This window comes from Ammospiza nelsoni, chromosome 1 (genome assembly GCF_027579445.1).
Source record: "Ammospiza nelsoni isolate bAmmNel1 chromosome 1, bAmmNel1.pri, whole genome shotgun sequence".
In the NCBI taxonomy this organism is placed as follows: Eukaryota; Metazoa; Chordata; class Aves; order Passeriformes; family Passerellidae; genus Ammospiza; species Ammospiza nelsoni.
In genome coordinates, this window is record NC_080633.1 from 37,551,373 (window position 1) to 37,570,775 (window position 19,403).

Sequence of the window (19,403 nt, forward strand, 5' to 3'; positions counted from 1 at the left end):
AACAAGGCAGCACTCACACAATGAGCTCAGCTTCTTTATTCCTATGGAACAAGTCATGTAGATGTACATGGGTGTGAGCACTGGCAAAAAACAAACAAAATCAAAGCAGTTCATTCACCTATTTTACACTTCATTTTTATTATTAAATGGATGCAATGTATTTTGGGAATGAGCTCTGTCCAATAGCTCTCTGCAAAACATTCCATAGGTCTCCTACCCGTATTCACAGCAGTAAGTATGTTTTGGTGGGTCTTTGGCTATTGAGTTGGATGCTTGTTTCAAACAAGGAAATGTGCTGTAATAGCCTCCTCCCTGTGCAGGTTTACAGTCAGTTCTTTCTCCAGACCCTCAGCTTGACAATTAACTTCTTCATTTACTACAGGAGCAAGGCTGACCTGAAACTATAGTGCAGGCCAGTCTGATGCCTTTTTTTCTGGTCTGGTAGCTCATAAAGCTTTTTTTCTAGCAGTTACAGGTGAGCCTGATGTGTGCCTCTGAGCCACCTCTTCCCCCCGGTACCTCTCAAGACAATCACCTCACTGTTGTGTTTCTAATATATTCTTCAATATGGTAGGCTGCTGAGAAATAAGGCAACGAAGAAACATGTAATTCAAGAAAGATAGACTGGTTGGCCTTTTTTCTTTCCTAGTATCTTTACCTGAAGAATCTTTTTTCACTAATAATCTCCTGTTTCATTTCTGTAGCCTTCAGTTATTCTAATATTTTTGAAAATAATGACACAGACACCTACACTGTCTGGTTTTGTCTCTAGTAATTTATTCTGCTGATTTGTGGTCATTTTCCAGTTAGAAGATTCATCCCATCACAACTTATTTCAGCAATTATAAAATCTTTTCTATTAATATTTTTTAAATTTTTTTCTGGATTTTTAGACATCTTTCCCATTTTGCACCTAAAACAAGTGGCCAATTCACTGTAAGGGTGAATCACAGAAGATATGGAAAAGGACAAAGAGGATGGGAGGAAATTAACCTATTTACATTAGTCTGGGACTATGTTAGGTATATGTGACTCATCCCCAAATTCCAACTCTTTTGCTTTTGTGAATGGATTAAGAGACAGGAATTATGAGCCTTTTAGTATTTATTAAAAGCTTTACATTATTTATTAAAAGATTTTCACAAGTAGACCTTAGCACTTTCTTGACAAATACAAAAGAATTTCATAGTAACCAGAATTAACATGTTTAAATAAGTGATGAAATTTTACTTCTAATTTTAGCTTTTGATTCTTTTTGAGTACTCTCCAGTCCCATTCATTCAGCTTCCTGGGATTATTACATTCTGCATCAGATTATAAAGCTTAACCCGAGGGTAACACATTGAAAAAAATCCAGGCTAGCAAAGCAGCTTATTGATGTTTCTAGATGGTTGTATGAGGAGGGTATAAAACACTGTGTCAAACAGAATTTTAGACGGGAAAAGCTCCTGGCTTTCAGAGTATTGCCTTGAAATCTAACCATATTTCTATTTTAATTAGACAGGCATGCTAGGGGATAACTTTTTTCCAATATGTCTCAGAGTGCCTTAGGGAACATGATAATATTACTTTTACAATATTAATATTATCTTTGTCTCCACACTGTGAAAATGGAAAATAGAATTAATCCTAATATAGCTAAACTTTAAATTATATCAATTTGGAAAGTGGATTCTTTTTAAATTTTTTTGTATTATTATTCCTTTTATTTTGTGTTGATAAAGCACTGATTCATTGGGGACCTTAAATTTAGAAGCTCTTCTACAATAACTTGTCCTTTTATTATTCCGGCTAATATAGTACTAATTAATGAAGAAAATTATAGTACCACAATATCTTCTATAAAAACATTAGTTCTGAGGGCAGAGACTATCTTGATATCTAATGTTCTGTCAGAGTGGCTTATGTGGTGACATTTCTACATGACTTGCAGAGTCCTCATAACCTCAGGATACACGCTGAAATGTGTAAAACTAAATGTAGTGTAGTCTTTGAGAAAACTGTCTATAATCTGTGCAAGTTGTGTATCAAACTGGCATTTTACATTGATGCAAGTGTGTGTTCTCAGTTTTGAACTGGTAATGTTTTTAGTGCAACTTTTCTTTAAACATAACAGAGCAGTAGAATAGCAGAGCTTGGAAAGGACCTCTGAAGGTCATCTAGACCCACCATTCTGCTCAAAGATACGAAAGCATATGAAAACAAAAATTATTTATGTACAAATTCGGCCAAAGTTTTACTTATATCAAAAATATCTGCATATTTTTCTTTTTAATAATCTTTACTTCTACCCAGTAAAACCAGAGTTACAAAACCAGCCTACATAAGTGCAAATACAGTTGTGCTGAAAATAGATCTGATATCCAAGACATAAATTACATTATATTATTATGATCATGTTATTGTTTACCATATCACCGAAAACATTCAGTGAATTCAAACAATGGCAAATACTAACATGATTGTAATAATAAATATATACATACATTTTATACACATATACTGTATACACAGTAGAGCGCTGCCGAGATAGCAAGCGTTCAGAGGCAGAGTCCACTGCTAATCACACTATGTTCACTGTTCATTCCACCATTGTCCAAAACTGATACTGGATTTCTATTACTGAGTTCCTTTTTATGTCATGCTAATTCAAAGAATTCAAGCAATTTTCTTAAAAATTCTCCATGGATATACTGCAATCCTCAGGGAGGCACTTGCTAGCACTCATTCACTCATTTGAGCTGTGAGTGTTAACAAAACACCTGGCCAGCTTTGGGAATATGTACAAATAGGCAATTGGCAGTAATAAATTAAACAGGAGATTATTCTGAAATATCCACTTCATTGTCCCACTCTGTTCTTTTCAAGACACTCTCTGAAGTTAGATATACAAATTTACAGAAATACTAGTATGAAGTTTCATTTAAAGATAAAGCTAACAATAAAACACAACTCCTTCACTGTATCTACAGCCTCAAATTGAGGAGTCTAGCAGAATATCAATCCAGGGCCAATCATGCAAATATTTGTGTTTAAAACTTTAGAGCTGCTTGAAGTTAAGCATATAAGTTTTATTGCTTTGGAAGGTGTTAGCCTTTATTGTAGTTTCTATTATGTAAGTCTTTACTTGACTGTAATCAAACTGTAGGAGTATTAACAAGCTTTCTCAACCATATCTTTTTTCTGCAGTAATCTGAAAGCTTTTCCAAAAATACAACCTGCCAGACAGTACAGTCAGTGCCAGGTCTATTGTCTGTTTTAACAATTCCTTCTTTTGTTTTTTTTCATCTTATTGATAGGCTGTTCTTTTTTCTTTTTTTTTCTTTTTTTTTTTTTTAATTCTTACTGCTACAGAGCTACAGATTGACTGTGAAAGATGCATTTTTAGAGCAGCTGAGACCCTAATTTGTTCTCCTGCTTTGGGGTGCAGAAAAGGGATGTAAGCATATAGAAGTAAAAAATACTAATTATACCATCCACACTTCCCATTTATTTATTCTTAATGTGGCAAAAGTGGCAGAAATATTAACTTTGGCTTTCTTTATAATCTTTTTTTAACAAGAAATGCAATATATCCTGTATTGCTAATGAAATAATTAAAGTATAATTTTAAAAAAATGAATGCAGTGAGGTTAACATTCAGGTTTTAAAGAAATACATGAAAAGTAAACTTGAACACCAAATATAAAAGCTCATGTGAGAATTTTTAACCAAGAAACTATTCAATTGCAAAAAAAATGAAAACTATCCAAATTATCCAGAGCTAACCACAAGCAGTCAGTTACAGAACATTTGTACCAACTACACAAGTTAATTACAAAGAAGCAAAACTCTCAGGACAGCAACTTAACAGGAGATTGCAGAGTTTATGGCAATTCACATTTACTGTCTCCCCCGGACAAAACACCTGTGTCAGATCTGCTGTTCAACTTTTGCTGCCTATTCAATGTAGTCTGCATAATGAGAATGCTGGAAACACCTTCTTACACAAAATACTCTTTCTTTATCTGTCCATTAAGAGAGATAAGAATAACCCTGTGAAAATACAGAAACAAGTCAATGAACAATAGAAAGTCTTAAAAAGAAAACAAAAAAATAAAAACACAAAGGGGATGGGGATGGCAAATTGCTCAGTATAAAACAATTATATCTAACAAGTTCTTTCTGCGTGATTAAGTGTTTTGTGATTTAGAGGACTTGTGATATTTCATTTAAAATTTCCTAATTACAGAAAACTGAGGCCTGAGCACATGTGAGGCATTAAGTTTTGCAGCAGTACCATAATCTCCTGTTCTGTACTTGTATATTTTCCAATACCCTACAGTGAATTTGCAAAGAATAGAACCTCTGGCGTGCACTCTTGGGGCTTTTGCCCACCCTGCCAGTGCTACTAAATGGGCTTTTCCCATTTCGGCATGCTGACCAAAAACACTGATACTCCAGTTTGATTTCAAATCCTTTCCTGAAAATGTATTTTATCCTTTTGACTCCTCAGTATAAAGAATTATTCATGTGTTTTAGTACCAAAGATTACAATAAAATAAGTGAAATTATGTTTTTATTTTTATTCCTACTTTTTGTGAATGCAACAAGATTCAGACCAGCAAACATGGGTAACATTCTATTGGGCCCCAGCATGCAAACTTGCTGACTGGACATATAATGAATTAGCCTCCAATTTAGCTGTGTCTCTATATTTTTCTCTATAGGGTTTTATCATTGGAATTCTTCTTCAATCATTGTATAGCTAATTACCTGAGCTGGTCCCAGTTCCTGGTAGAGATTCTTTACAAATGACTACTGCCTCTTGACACTGAAAAAATTTTCAGACCACTGCTTTCAACAGCAAACCACTTGTGTTTTCAGATGGAGAAATGTTCTTTTTGTGCTTGTAATGAGCAATGTTAAGGATTACTGAAATTTTAAAATCTTTGTATTAAGATATTAAAAATTTGGAAGATTCTAGATTTGTGATTCCATACATGGAAGAATTTTATGAGTCTACTTTTGGTACATGATCTATTATTGTTTTGTCTTGTAAAATTAAATTTTATAGCTGGTTTCACAGGACATAAAGAGAAACCAGGGCTGAAATGATACTTTACTTAGGCTCTTTGACTGTATTTCACATTAGTCATGCTAACATCAATCTTTCTCGTTTTTTCTCAGTGCACAGCAAGTTAAATATCTGTGTTTTTTCTTCCAGCAGCCCTTATCCTTTAAGAGTTGTACTTCTTTTAAAAGGCAGGCATATGAGGTATTTGCACACTCTTGGCATAAGGAGAAAATGGAGCATTTTATAGAAGACAGCTCTAGTGTGTTGCCCTAAATAAAAGGTTTTAGTGTCCTAGAAACTAGGGCAACACCTCCTAATTATTTACTCTGATACTACAATTTTACAAAGATAAAGCTGTGTGCAAAATGAGGGCTTCTAATTTACTGCACTTGGACTGGCTTTGTCCAAGTTCTTTTTCATCTCTTCTCTTTGAGACTGGAGGGAGAGACAGAGAGGAGGTGCTGGAACCAGTTTAGAAGCAAAATCCTTGAGAATTCTCTCTGGGCACAGATTAGTTTCTTTTGCCAGCTTTCAGCTACTAAGCCATAAAGCCCAGGCCCCTGTTGTGTGTGCAGGACAGGCAATGAGTATGGCTGCTGTGTATCTATACAGAAGCAATTAAAAAGCTTTTTACTGTGGAGTTTATTCTATGGGAAAGATAGCTTATGGGTCCATAGTTTATTGTTCCATAGTTTCAGTCTGAAAATATAGATATTTTAGAATAAATAGTCCCCAGTGGATTAAAGGAGGTTGTTTGGGGGAGCAGGAGGAGTCTGATAAGCAGCTTCTCACATCGTGGGCTCCATGTTCGTACTTAGTCTTCTTTTCTGCTACACGGCCTCCTGAGAGCACTCCCTCGTCTCCTTGCAAAAAACAACCTGCCTTCAAAAATTCCTTTACCCTTCTCTTGGGAAGGTCACAAGGCAACCAAGTGCTGCCGCTGACCCCGTTTGCTGCGCAGGCAGCTTCCCCCTGCTGCAGTGGCCAAGGCAGGGTGACGCAGAGCAGAGAGGCACCGATGCGCGCCTGTGGCTCCTGTGCTGAGGAGCAGCACGGAGGCCCAGGAGCAGGGGCACAGTGCTAGCAACCGGTCATACAGCTTAAAACCCACATAATGATTTCTTTGTCTGTCTGTGTTTTCAAGATGTACAGTCAGGATTAACAAGTACTCAGGAGGGAAAAACAGCAACATTGAAACAAAAAGTGAGAGAAATCTTCACCCGCTTTACAAATTACAAGTGACAAGTCACTTCTAAAGCCATCAGCAGGAAAATGCATACTTTCTGAGATGTTTTTTGTGAAGCTGCTAATATTTTGGATTTGCCTGGAATTTTAATTAAGGCTGCTATTTAACATTCCTGCTGTGCCTAGAAGCCAAGCAAACTGATGTCCCAGAATTCTGGGCACAATTTTGAACTAATATTTTAAGCATATGTGCAAAGAAGGCAAGTAGTACTTCCTAATCCTGACTTTAATATTTTAGCACATTTCTAGTTTCCTCTCATCCTGAATCTTGAAGATATTGATTTTTCAGTTGGCATAGATTAAAATGCCACTTATGAGATTTCAGTATCTGACATCTCATTCTCTGCTAATATCACCTAGTACTCTAACTCAGTAAGAACACAGCAGTTATTTTGTTTACATACCCTCATTACTGCAGTTGCTCTGTTTGGCAGTTATTAGTATTAGTATTTCTACATTTAATGATACACCTGCCACTGGCCTGGATTTTGTGGAGTAGGATTTCTGCTTACAAAAACTTAAATATTCTATATTAGTATAATATACCACTACTAGTACCCTCACTACAAAACAGTTTTTAGGTTAACCTGAAAGAATTGGAACAAAATAAAGAAATATAAAGCTAAGCAAATTATTATTTTCAAATCTGTGCCTAAATTTGAATATTTAGGTGTTCTGAAGACATTTGTCAAACAAACTGAGACATTCAAATGACTTTCAGAAATGCCTAACTTCTACCTATGTTTGGAGAAAAATTAATTGACTGATGGGTTACAGCACTTTTTGCCTTGATATGTGGTTTTAGGAAAGGAGAAGAAAATCTATCAAAATTTTACCTGGCAGACTGAAATATTTATAAATACAGTATATAGGCTGCCAGAGACTTGCCCACAGTCAATGTATGACCATTCAAATAAACAGCAGAATTTTCACAACAGAATTTTCACAACTCAGCAGTTCCAGTGGATTTTATTAGAAGTAGTTATTCTTGAAAGTTGCATAATTTTTTTTATTTTTCCCTTTCTTTTGTTTTACTTTCTGTGTAATTCAAGAAAAGAAAATATTAGGGTCTTGAATAGGTTGGACAACTCTCCCTCAGGACTATCTTGCTCCTAGTTGCTTCAGTCTCACCACTGCTTTTGTAAATTCCTCAAAGATGCTGGAGACAGTTCATCTTCACATACAGACTAGGCTGGCACAGGAGTTAAAGCTGAGCAGGGCCAAAGTAGAGTACTTGCTCCTGCACTTCCACCACACCAGCACTGAAATCTACCAGCCATGCTTTCATACATCTACATTTATTTGCAGGTTTGGAGTCTTGATTTACTTTTTATTAAAGTAAAATAATTTATTTTTTATTACCTCGCTTTTTATTTAAGATGAAACAATGTTTTTTTACTCTCACAGCACCTGTTTGCAAGGATTATCCTTAGTTCTGTGTTATGTCATCATTTAATTTAATACAGCCATTTTATCATGAGTGTCTTTTCTTGTATTGACATAAATGTTTTTGTTTAGATGTTTGTATCCCGTTGGAATCCAAACTGTACAGATGTACATACTTCCTACCTCTTTGGTTTGTTTTTTGCAGGTAATATCAAAATTATCCAACAAGCCTACACTATCCCAGGTATGTTGATCACATTTTAATTATGCCAAGCTTCACTTTGAATATGCACATAATTATAACCAGAACAAACTCCTTCCTTTCCTTCTTGAAAACAGACTTCAATTTTTTTCAGAATGAGAATTCAAATAGCATCCTGCAGATAGTTCTGCCACTGCCCATTTTATGAGTAACAGCTTATGATCATTTTTTCCCAGGTGCTAAATTTGAATATCCTCCTATAGCAACTACATTTTAGATACATGGCTACCTAAGGCAAAGTTTTGAATATGGGTAACACTCGTTCTCTGTAGAGTATAGGCAGTATCAGTGCCAGGTCCTGTACAGGTAAATCATCATAACAGCCTTTGAATGACTACTACAGTTGATGACAAGGCTTTTCTATATTATAAAGACATGCCTTCTGTCAAAACTTGGAATTCTTACCTCTTCATATATACCTCAAATTAAAAGATACTACTAAATCTGTCAACACATACCAAGAGAAAAGCTTACATTCAACCAAAGTGTGTTGTAACAGAATTAAACCTATGCTGCAGAACATTTAGACAGATGCTAATAGGGGCTTAGAATATTTGGATAAATTCCCCAAATCTGTATTTTCACCCAGCCAATCTCACTTGGCCTGAACGTGGGATTTTTGACTGTGCAGGGTCATCTGAGGTTTTCTATCTAAAGCTAACAGTGCCTTAATCAAGCTTGATTAAGAAGACTAGCCTGTAAAAAAATTTAAAAACAACAACTCCCTTTGAAACCATGAAGTTGCACTTGGTTTGTTAATTTGACCTAGAACCTGAGTCTGCCTTAGGCCATTCACCTTCTACCAATACAGAGAAAGTTGTACCATGGGAATAAATGGAACAATTTCTGAGTTAAGGTCTGATCTTGTCTATGTTGGCACGCGTCAGCACTCATGATCAGCATACTTTGTTACTCCAAAAAAACCATTGATCACCTACATTGTGCTTTAATTAATACATAAATTATAGACCACAGGTCTATGTTGGCTCTAAATTTCCATGATTCCAACATCAAGCATCTAAATTGCATTTTTTTTTCAAAACCAGACATAGCTCTGCTTTCTGATGACTCAGCTCTGAAGCTGAAACCATCACACTATTGGTGCATTACCAGGACTTGGAGTGAACTGAAAAGTCTGTCTATCATCCCAGCAATTACTTCAGTTACAAAAATTTAGAAGGACACAGAGACCATTGGGCTTGAGCTGACTGATGCAAATGCCATTTATACTTTATAAAAAGTTCCATGTGAAAAATTGGTATTATTTGAATAACCAGCCTCAGATCTCTTCTATGGACCACCCAGATTCCGGTAGCATAACATTCAAGAAATAATGCCTCAGCTAAACAAAATTAATCTTCTCAAGTGTACATATGGCAAATGGCTTGTAAGAACTAGTTGTGTACTCTTTCTTGGTAAGAAAACATATTGCAGTGGGTTTGCTGACTGCATCACGAGTGACCTTTTTTAATTTGTATTTTTCTTATATCTGCACATACAGCCATAGCTGAAGGTGTGGATAAGTTACAAAAGCTGCTCTCTCTAATGAGAAATGAAAGCTGTGTTAGGTCTGGGTTTGTTCCAGAATGAACAGCAGAAAAAATGTGTTTCTGCAATATCAGGCTCTGAATTTTACACGTATTACAAATATTACTATGTATTATTTGTTATTTTAGACAGAGCTCAAGGGAAATGGAAATATAAAAAAGAGACTTCCTTCTATTGTGGAAGATGAAGATGAGGAAGAGGAGGGAGAAGAAGAAAGCAGCACCCTTTCACCAATTGATACACGAAGCACAAATAGCTCTCAGCAGAAGAAGACTGCAAGCAGCAAAAGCCACCTAGGGAGAAACTTGAAGCAGCTGGCCTCAGGAACTGTACCCTTCCATTCCCCCATCCGTGCTTGCAGTTCAAACCCCTCACGAGCCAAACATGAAACAGAGATCCATTACTACTCCAAAAGGAAGGATAAAAACCTTAAATTGTACCTGTCAGCACTGACTGCCAGCGGCCCACCTGATCTGAGCCCAAGGTAATAGTTATGAATGGTCATTCTCCTATCTATAATGTGACTCCTATCAAAAATACCATCATTTTGTCACTATAAGAATTATTCTTTAATAGTTTATACTTCTGTTCATCCCACAGTATTGTAGGAACCATTGCACACTATGCAGAATGTTATGGCTTTAGAAGTTTACTGTAAACTAAAGTATTTTTGCCCACAAAAAGGACAGTAAAAAAAGCGAGCAACTGCAAAAATGGCTATTTAAATAGTCTGGCCTTATGGTATCATTTTGTCTATAATATTAATTTCCTCAATAGCACTATGAAACCTTCTGAGTCCATCAGAGGTAGAAAAATTTAGAAAGCAAGTGAAAGAAATTATAGCATAGCCAAGAAAATAAAAAAAATTACTGGAGTACAGAACTATAATGGAAAACAATTGCTAAGCAATTTTGGAAAATATTTAGAGGGTTTTTTAATTGGAGACAGGAAATCTGATAATGGAAGTTATACAGACATTAAATACAGAGTTTAGCAAATCTGTTTCACTGTGTCTTTTAACACAAAAGTATGACAGTTCATTGAGATATTACTAGTGTAAAATGTAAAATATTTCCATTTTTTAATTTGTACACTACTTACAAGTGATTTATGTAACCTGCTCTTAAATTGCTGCAGTGCAATCCTAGTTTTAATGCCAGTTCTTTAGGGAAATGACAAGCATACATACAAGGAGATGCAGTAATTCATTTTCCAGTTCAAGCTTTGTCTTCTATAAATTGACGTGGTTTACATGTTCAAGCACTTCCTTTATTCATTAGAGGCAGAGTGGAAGTTTCAGGAACTTGCCATTGCAAATGTGAAATACCCACAGCTTGAACAATATTTGTTTAACTCTGTCAAAGCACGAGTCCCTAGACATGCAATTATAAAAATGACATGGAAGATTACACAGAACCCTTTCCCCCACATCATATATTTTAACAGTATGAACAGACACGTTTCAACTAGTACCCAGATACAAAACAATTAATTTTTTCATAAAATCATAGAAATCACAAAACCATTTAGGTTGGACAATACCTCCAAGATCGGGTCCAACTTTTGACAAAACACCACTACGCCAACAAAACCATAGCATTATGTGATATTTTCTCATTTGTTTTTCTAGATCTCATAGGAATTTGTTTCAGTCAGCTATGAGTAAAGGTCATTATCATTCACAAAATAAGCGGTAATTCAGGGAAATCTACTTTTTATATTTTCTGCTGAAATGTATTCTTGCTCATTATTTCTCAAACTTATGCAGCCAGACGTTGGCATCTAAGGCTGCAAAAGGAAATATGAAAATGTATGTTTGAATATATTATTTCCTGTTTCCATTAATAATTTTATAATTGTAGGCTAATCCTGTTAATAGACTGGAAAACTGGACCAATATGCATGTTTTTCAGACTTTTTTTCCAGACAAAACATTTTCATGTTATGTCCTGGAAGGAGTTTATATTATTAGAATATTTAAACTTAAAAGTTAATACCACTTCAAAAAATAGTCTTAAGTGTTTCCTTGTGAGCATTAAGGAGCAAATGAGACCCTAATTAAAATTTATGAGAGCTTAATTAAAATTTTCATTTACATTTGGTAAATGTTGGCCAAGGAAGGCAAGGGAAAGTCAAGACTCTGATTGAAATATCCAGTCAGTGCTGTCTGAGATGTATAACCACAGCTTCTTAAGAAACTTCTGCTGCAGATATTTCCTAGAGGAAACTAATTAGAATTCTTTACAGGTGCTTCAGGTTCTGTCTTTGTACCCCACAGTGAAAGCAATAATGCCCAGAGACTGGGTCAAATTTTTAAAGAGCTCTTTGAGCAAGGAACAGAAGCTAGATTTGTAGTTTCTAGAATACAGCCCTGGTCTTCCCAATTGCTTTTTGGGTTCTGCCTGTGAAGTGGAAAAGCACCAAAAGGAAGAAAATGCAAGTGATAATAAAGGCAGCCCTAGGAGGAGGTTTTATGTAATTGAATCTCCTTAGACCCGCACAGACGAGTGCACTCCAGCCCTAAGCAACTGGATAGAAGAGGTCACATGTTAATATTTTCTGACTTTTTGGCTTCTAAGAGTGGTGTTTTCTTTCTTCAGGAGAGAATTCAGGGCTGTACAACAGCTGATTCAGAGAGGGGTGAGGCTTACCAATTACCTTTGTCCCCTCATGTTTTCAATTTATTAGGTTATGCACTTCCTCAGCCAGATCATTGTATATGAATAAGCATATTGCACATTATATATTTTCCACAGAGAAGCCTGGCACTCCTAACTAGGTATTCGTGCTAATATAATTTCCTTTTAGACTGAATCTTAAAACACTGTAAAGAATGTAGCATGTATAAATTCCAAGTCACATCTGAGTAAGCTTTCTCCTGTGTGCTTTAAAGGCAGTTATAATGTTAGCATTTTATATAATTAGAAACCTCTACAAAAGTGATATTGGTGTTTAAAATTTGCCTTTTGAAGTAGTGAGGCCAAATGACATTAAATGGGTTTTATAGAAATTTTCAAACAAAGTAATCATTCTGGTTTTCAGCTGCAGACAGCAGTGTAGGCCAGGGCTGCTCAAGCACCACATTTGAGCCTCCTCTTCTACCAGAGGCTGATTAAAATTAGAGTCAAGTCTAGTAACATCCATGAACACTCAGACATGACACGGAGATCTAAATCCACGGGAAGAGCCAAAAAAGATGAGAACATATGGTATTCATACAAAGGTCTGAGTTACATGGGTCTTTCAAGCCCAATACATCACAGATATCTCTGTGTTGTTTGTTCTTTTTCTCCAGGCATTTCAAGTCAAGAAGCTTTCCTGAAAATATCTTTATTAGATGAAAAGTATAATGTCCATCATGACAAATTTATCCCAAAGGACTGGGAGGCTAAGAATTTTCTATCTTAGCCCTTCCAGATTAGTATTTAACTCATCTGTCTGCTGTAAGACAGAATATGAAGCTTGTTCCTGGACAAAACAAGAAATTGATGCTTCATATCAGTCAACTGGCAGTTGTATGATTCTCTTTTATTGACTTTAATATAGTTCTCTTTATAGCACAATTTATTTTAGCTGAGAGCAGAAAATTATTGTCATAATTATATATATTTTTATACTGTATATTGATTCCTCCAATACCTGTTATCTATTCTTTGAATGCAGAAATCGATTATTGTATAAAATAATGTTCCTTTTTTTTTCCCTTTGGCTTTCTTGACACTACAAATTACAGATAACTACTATGCATGGGTAGAAATAACTGGCAAAAAGGTCTCTAATAGTCAGATCCAATACCATTATTAATGTAACTGGGACACTGGAGACTGGTCTGTGCATCTTCCTATATGAAATTTGTAAACAAGATTTCCCTGCCTGAACTAGTTCATTTTAAAGAAATTTAGAATAACTATTTGCATGGAAATTATACTTTTGACTGACGTTTACAGAGATGCTTTCATAAATATATTACGTTCAGGCTTAGGCTCTGCCTAAGTAAACCTAATATGAGAGCCCGATTATGGGCAAGGAGATTTTAGTTGCACAAGAGCATAGTGAAGCCTCTGTTGCAGAAGAATTGCAGCAGATTACTGTAAATATGAAAGACAAAATATAGTCCATGTAGTTTTGGATCGGACCTAGAATATGCTGTGAAAGTCATGAAAATTTTGAAATCTCAGTTAATTACACTTGGCCTGGCATTCCTTCCATTATCAGTAATTTTCATTTTTAGTGACTAGCAAGAAATTACATCAATATAATAGGTTCTGCTTCTCTCTATACTTAATGCTGTGAAAAATTTACCATTGCTTAAAAATGTGCCCTTTAGGAGTAATTATTACAACATAATTATGGACATGATGTTTATGAAACTGCTCCATTACTCCAATTTTTCTCAACAGAATTGTCGATGGGATTGAGGATGGAAACCATAACGAAGAAAGCCAAACCTTTGACTTCAGCTCTGATCAGCTCAGGCAGGAATCCAGGTTATCTCCTACAACTGGAGGTGAGCATCGCCTGGGAAATCACTTTTTAGAGAAAACAGTTTTCATAACTGCTTTTTGTTCCCCTTTATTTCTTTCATCCTCACTAGTGGCATAAATGGATTAAACATATATTTGTACTCTCAGTACCATTTCAGTGCCATAATTGTAAAAAAAACCACAACAAGGTCCCAAAGGTCATTTGTTATTTTTGTGCTAACAGACAGTCATGATAAAACAGTTTGTGGAAGGAACTGGTTTTTCATGCATTATGCTTTACCAGAAGAATTGTACAATCTGCCTCATGCTCCCAAACCTTTGGTCATGGAAGGTGCTAAACACAAGGACAAAACTGAATGTAAAAATATTATAATACCAAACTGGGGAAAAAAAAAAAGCCATAAATAAGAAGAAAACAAAACAAAAAAAAAAAAAAAACAACAAAAGAAACAAAACAAAACAACCAAACAAAAAACCTACCCAATTAATTAAAAGCCATATGTAAACCTGGCTCTCAATATTTTTAAAGATATTTAGAGAAGTGGAGGGGTATGGAACTATATAGATTTTTTAAAAAGTGAAAACCTTGAATTACAAGGGGTTTTAGGAAGTCTTAATGACCAACAACTGAAAAGGTTGGTGAAGCAGCACCATAAAGCAATAGAATTTGTCAAGATGGGGGGGGAAAAGAATTTTAAAAAGAGACAGAGGAACTGTTTCCAGCATCCCCTCTTTCAAAAGTAAACAGCTCCCACATAGCTAAATGCCTTTATCATGGGGGCAACTAGGATGTATATTGTTTCTCTGAAAGCCAAGCAGGAAAATAATAATTTAAGTTTAGTCATATTTATGATTTTTAAAAGTGTCAAGCTGTCATGTGGATGGCACCAAGGTTGTCGTTTTCATTCCTTTCAGGTCCAGAGTGAAGAGAGCAGTATGGACTTTATTAATTGCACTTCTCTCAAACATTATAAAATGAACATTAAATACATGGTTTAATTTTCATTCTAGCCAACTGCAAAACAGGTTTAAATTTAAAGGATTGGTGTAGTGCAAGAACAGTATGATAATTTCTAAGTGATTATACTCTTGTCATTTACATGAATTTGAATCTTTTCAGAGGCTGAAATTGGTGCTGCTGTGCTCATTATCAAAGCAGAAGAGACCAAACAGCAGATCAGCAGGCTTAATAATGAGGTAACAAGATTTTGTGGGGGTTGAAGGATATTAACAATGATTCAAAGAATGCTGGAGAAAACTCAGGAATATGATAAATGTGCTTAGAAAACTGGATGAGGTTCCTATATGTAGGGCAGTTTGGGGCCTTTAATTCATTCTCAGATTAATTTTCTACATGAAACCTACATAAAAGTTTGTGTCACGTGCTTGGGCTAAAACCAGAATGAGGTTAGTGTATCTGGTTTTCTTAGGATTTAGTCTCTTCTGGGTATGCCCCTATTTGTCTCATTCCTCTCATTATTTCCCCAAGTTCCTTCTCCCATATTTTCTTATCTTGAGATGTGTGTTGTGCTTTTACAGAATTTCTTTGAAAGACGTGCAAATCCATTCACGTTCAAATTTACATAGAATGATTCAAATCACTTTACCTGTGTTCTACTTAGGATGAAAGAAAATTCCATCCCTTCCTGCTCAAGCAATACGACCTGAGGAATGCAGGGCCAATAGTGTTCAGTGACACTTTCTATTCCTCCCTTTTAATAACTCCAAGCCTGTAATCAACTATCAATCCAACACTAGGGAGATGTTCTGTGGCTAAACTGTTTCATTTACACAGCCCTGGCACTACTTTAGCTAACAGGAGTAAAGCAACAGATAACTTCACAGTGGTACTGCAATACTAAAATCTGTTCCTAGCCTACAATGTCTTTCAATAGAAAAGATTAGAGACAACTCCTTATACTTCCACGTGGGGAAACATTTAAATAAGTCCCACCACTCAGTTTCACTTCTTCCCTGAGCTCTTTGGTTACCAGAAATGTCCAGTTTGGGTTTTTTTCCTTCTTCATTGTGTATGTTTAATCTAGCTATTATTTCCCACTTACAAAGTGTTGAGCTTATAAACCTCCTTCATCCTGAGTCAGCTTAAGTTGATTAGGTAACTTAAATATCCTGAGCTAAGACTGCATGTGTGGTTAGTTAGTTACTATGGATGCATCAACTCATTTGTATGTAAAACTGTGGAGTTCAAAAAAAAGTCTCATGACCCATTGACTATGGATCATGAAAAACTGTGTTTTTATAGGATTTGGTCAAAAAACTCAAAAAAAACCTTCAAGGTGTTCATTGACACCACCATCATGACAGAAAATTATATTTCCTATGTAATGCTTTTGAAACACACAAGTCATATTGATTCATCCCTTTTGAACACAATCATTTTTAAAATAGGAGGATGTATTATATGGCTATCTGCAAGAGGCAGTTGGAAAATATATCATGGTGACAGATGTTCCAAGGCAGGCATCTTGTGGATTAAACAAACATTTCAACTGGAACAGTTCTGAGTTTCTCATTGCTTTTCTGGTGAAAAGTGATAAATAAATAAATCTTGGAGCAGGGCAATATGTTAATCAAAAAAAGAAAAAAAACCTCCACATGTTCAAGGTCATTTCTCTCCACATGCAATTTTAATTTTGCCCTAGTAATACTATCTGAACAAAACATTATGCAACTTGTTCGTTCACATTAACATAACACAGGCAGTAGGACTAGATTTAGATTTCATAGGTAATATTCTGGGCTCAAATCCCAGAGATGGATGGGTATCCTCCAAGTCCTCCCATGGATGAAAATTTACATTGGAAAAACCGCATGACTGAAAGGCTGCTTAATTGCGTATTCTATGTGTACTCAAACATACCCAGCTGGAGTTTCTGAAGTGATAGTACAGAGTTGGTGCTTACCCAATTGAGCTCATGGTAGCCTTGCTGATCCACAGTAGCTGCTCCTTGCAGTTTTTTGTTGTTGTAAAAAGTATAGAATATTTTTAGACCCAGTGCTTTCATCATTCCATCATTTGACCAGTAATGGGAACTTAGCACTGACGCTGCATCAGACTTGTAGCAGTAGTTAAAATACCAGCAGAGTCAGAAACAAAGCTCTCTGTTAAAGACATGCAGTCTCCTCCTGGTAAAGAAAATATGAGAAAAGAGGTCACAAGTAGCCAGTAGCAGTAAACACTGTCATTAATACATTTTCCCGTGGAGATCAGAAATCAATGAATGAATGCAAAGATAACTGCTTTCATGAAAGGTAATTGTATTACAACAGTTCACTAGTTAGCTTAGAAACATTTCAGCTGTTCATGGGGGGTAAAAGACATGTGTCTTTCCATTCAGACTTTCAATACAATCTCTTGTTAGCAAAGCAAAATGCCATCCCAGAGCAAATTCTACAAAATTAGCTATATCTAGTTTAGAAATACAGCTGAGCTCTTGGCAGTATTTTAGGTATATGGCATTCACTACATAATCCAAAGGCCATTTCTTTTACCTAAGAGAGTAACAGTAGTCAGTGCCTTGATTTCACTTCTCAGATTTGTTAACTTAAATAGTAATGGATGCACAGACTTCCTCTAAGGAGAGTAATCTCCAGAGTCAGCACAGTGAATGTGAGACAGACTTGAACACACCCTTAGTTGCTGTTGTACAGCTCCATGGCTTGGCTGCTCAGCCAGTTAATCACCTCCTTCACTTCCTCACCTAACTTCACTGCTCACTGAGCATTCAAGCTGATACAGGAATTTCCTCCCAGTTCAGTATTGCAAGGTAGAGTGGAATTGGACGACTTTATCTCCTACCATGTTTGTCCCTTCTTCTTAGAATAAATAATCACTAAATAAGGCAGGCATGACATTCATTATAGTTCAGTAACTTCAGTACATGGCAGGTGAAAGCTAGGGGTTCAGGTTCTTGTTCTAGTAAAAACAGAGTTATTTAAGCAATAGTTCCAAGATTAGGTTACTAAATATTTACTGGCATTGTACATTTTCTGAGCTGGGGAAAGCTTGATTCAAAGACCTGCTCCAAACTAAGCAGAGCAAGAATTCAGGAAGAGTATTCTGCCTTACAACACTGTGTCCTTCCTTTCCAGAGATCTCTACACGTAACCTGGTCTTTCCAATGCATTTGTCTGCAAAGGCTGAGCAAATGAGTGTATCTGAACATTTATCATATTTTTCAGAAGCACCACTTATCTGATGCAATCATAGGTAACTACTAAGGAGCCCACAAAGTAAAAATAGGAAACCACTAAGCAGATTTTATGAGGTATACAGATGGACAAGACATTTAGATTAAAGCACTTGCCTATCACTGTCCCATTCCCATTGCCTGTGTCCTTTAAGGCTTTTAACTCTCTATCATTTGAAAGCTACTGCAAGAAAAGGGCAGAGAAATACCTTGATTCAGTTTGAAAAACCAAACCCGAATTATTTACAAGAGATCAGTTAAAATAAGAAAAATACACAACATTTAGCCATATTTCCTCCCCTAAATACAAATACACATTCTCCATTCAAAAACACAGGTACATGATTTTGAGCTCAGATAAAAAGGCCATCTCATACAGTGCATGAAGACAAACTCAAGTTGCTTTGTTGTGCAACCCAGCTTCAGTGCAACCTCCATCAGCTTCAGAAATCTGGGGGCTGATTCCGTGTCTTAACGTCTTACCACATTGGTAGATCCCACAATTACAGTACTAAAACAGTATAATGAACACAGTACTCATATTTCTCCCATTCAACTGAAAAACAAACAAACATGAGGAAATATGAATAGGGTCAGGTTTTGAGCTAGATAATTACTTTCTATTTAGCTCCACATTGGAGCACTTAGTGGAAATTCAGCTATTTTTAATTTTAGGTTTTAAATGCAAGTACTTAAAATAAGCATCTGGCACTTACACAGAACAGAGAAAATATATTCATGGGAATATTTAACTTTCACCTAACAAAAGGAACAATCCTAAACAAATATGTTTATTTTCCAAATCATAAATTTTATGCATATATTATTTTTAAATGTATTTCAATTCCAGCTGTCGAAAATCAATTTCATTCTCCTCTCAGTACAGAAAAAAACATTTTTAATATTAAAAACATATGCAAATGATAACCAAGGCCACTAAAGACAATTTGGTGAAGCCAGTCAGGCTTCTAGTTTTACATAGGGGATATATTGTTAAAGTTCAATTTGCGACTTGAGAGTTCATTATATGAACTCGCTTGACTTAGAGTAATTAAATACATGCTCTTCTTAAGAAGTTCATAACTCTATCAGCACACAAGAGAAATTACTTTGCAGCAAGGCTATCCCAGTGATTTGGTTTGTAAAATACCCTTCAATCAAGAAAAATGTGGCAAAAAGTGAATTAATGACATTTATAGATGATGAAAACT

At 35.8% G+C, this 19,403-nt stretch overlaps 1 protein-coding gene across 1 annotated transcript in view; it reads left to right on the forward strand.

The window, feature by feature from the left end:
* The window catches only part of KCNH8 (potassium voltage-gated channel subfamily H member 8), a 175,692-nt gene that overhangs the window by 149,093 nt on the left and 7,196 nt on the right, over positions 1–19,403 (forward strand). The window contains exons 12-15 of the mRNA XM_059477280.1: positions 7,893–7,931; positions 9,626–9,981; positions 13,898–14,004; positions 15,102–15,178. Of these exons, the coding sequence (XP_059333263.1) occupies positions 7,893–7,931; positions 9,626–9,981; positions 13,898–14,004; positions 15,102–15,178 (579 nt within the window). The remainder of the gene's footprint in view (positions 1–7,892; positions 7,932–9,625; positions 9,982–13,897; positions 14,005–15,101; positions 15,179–19,403) is intronic.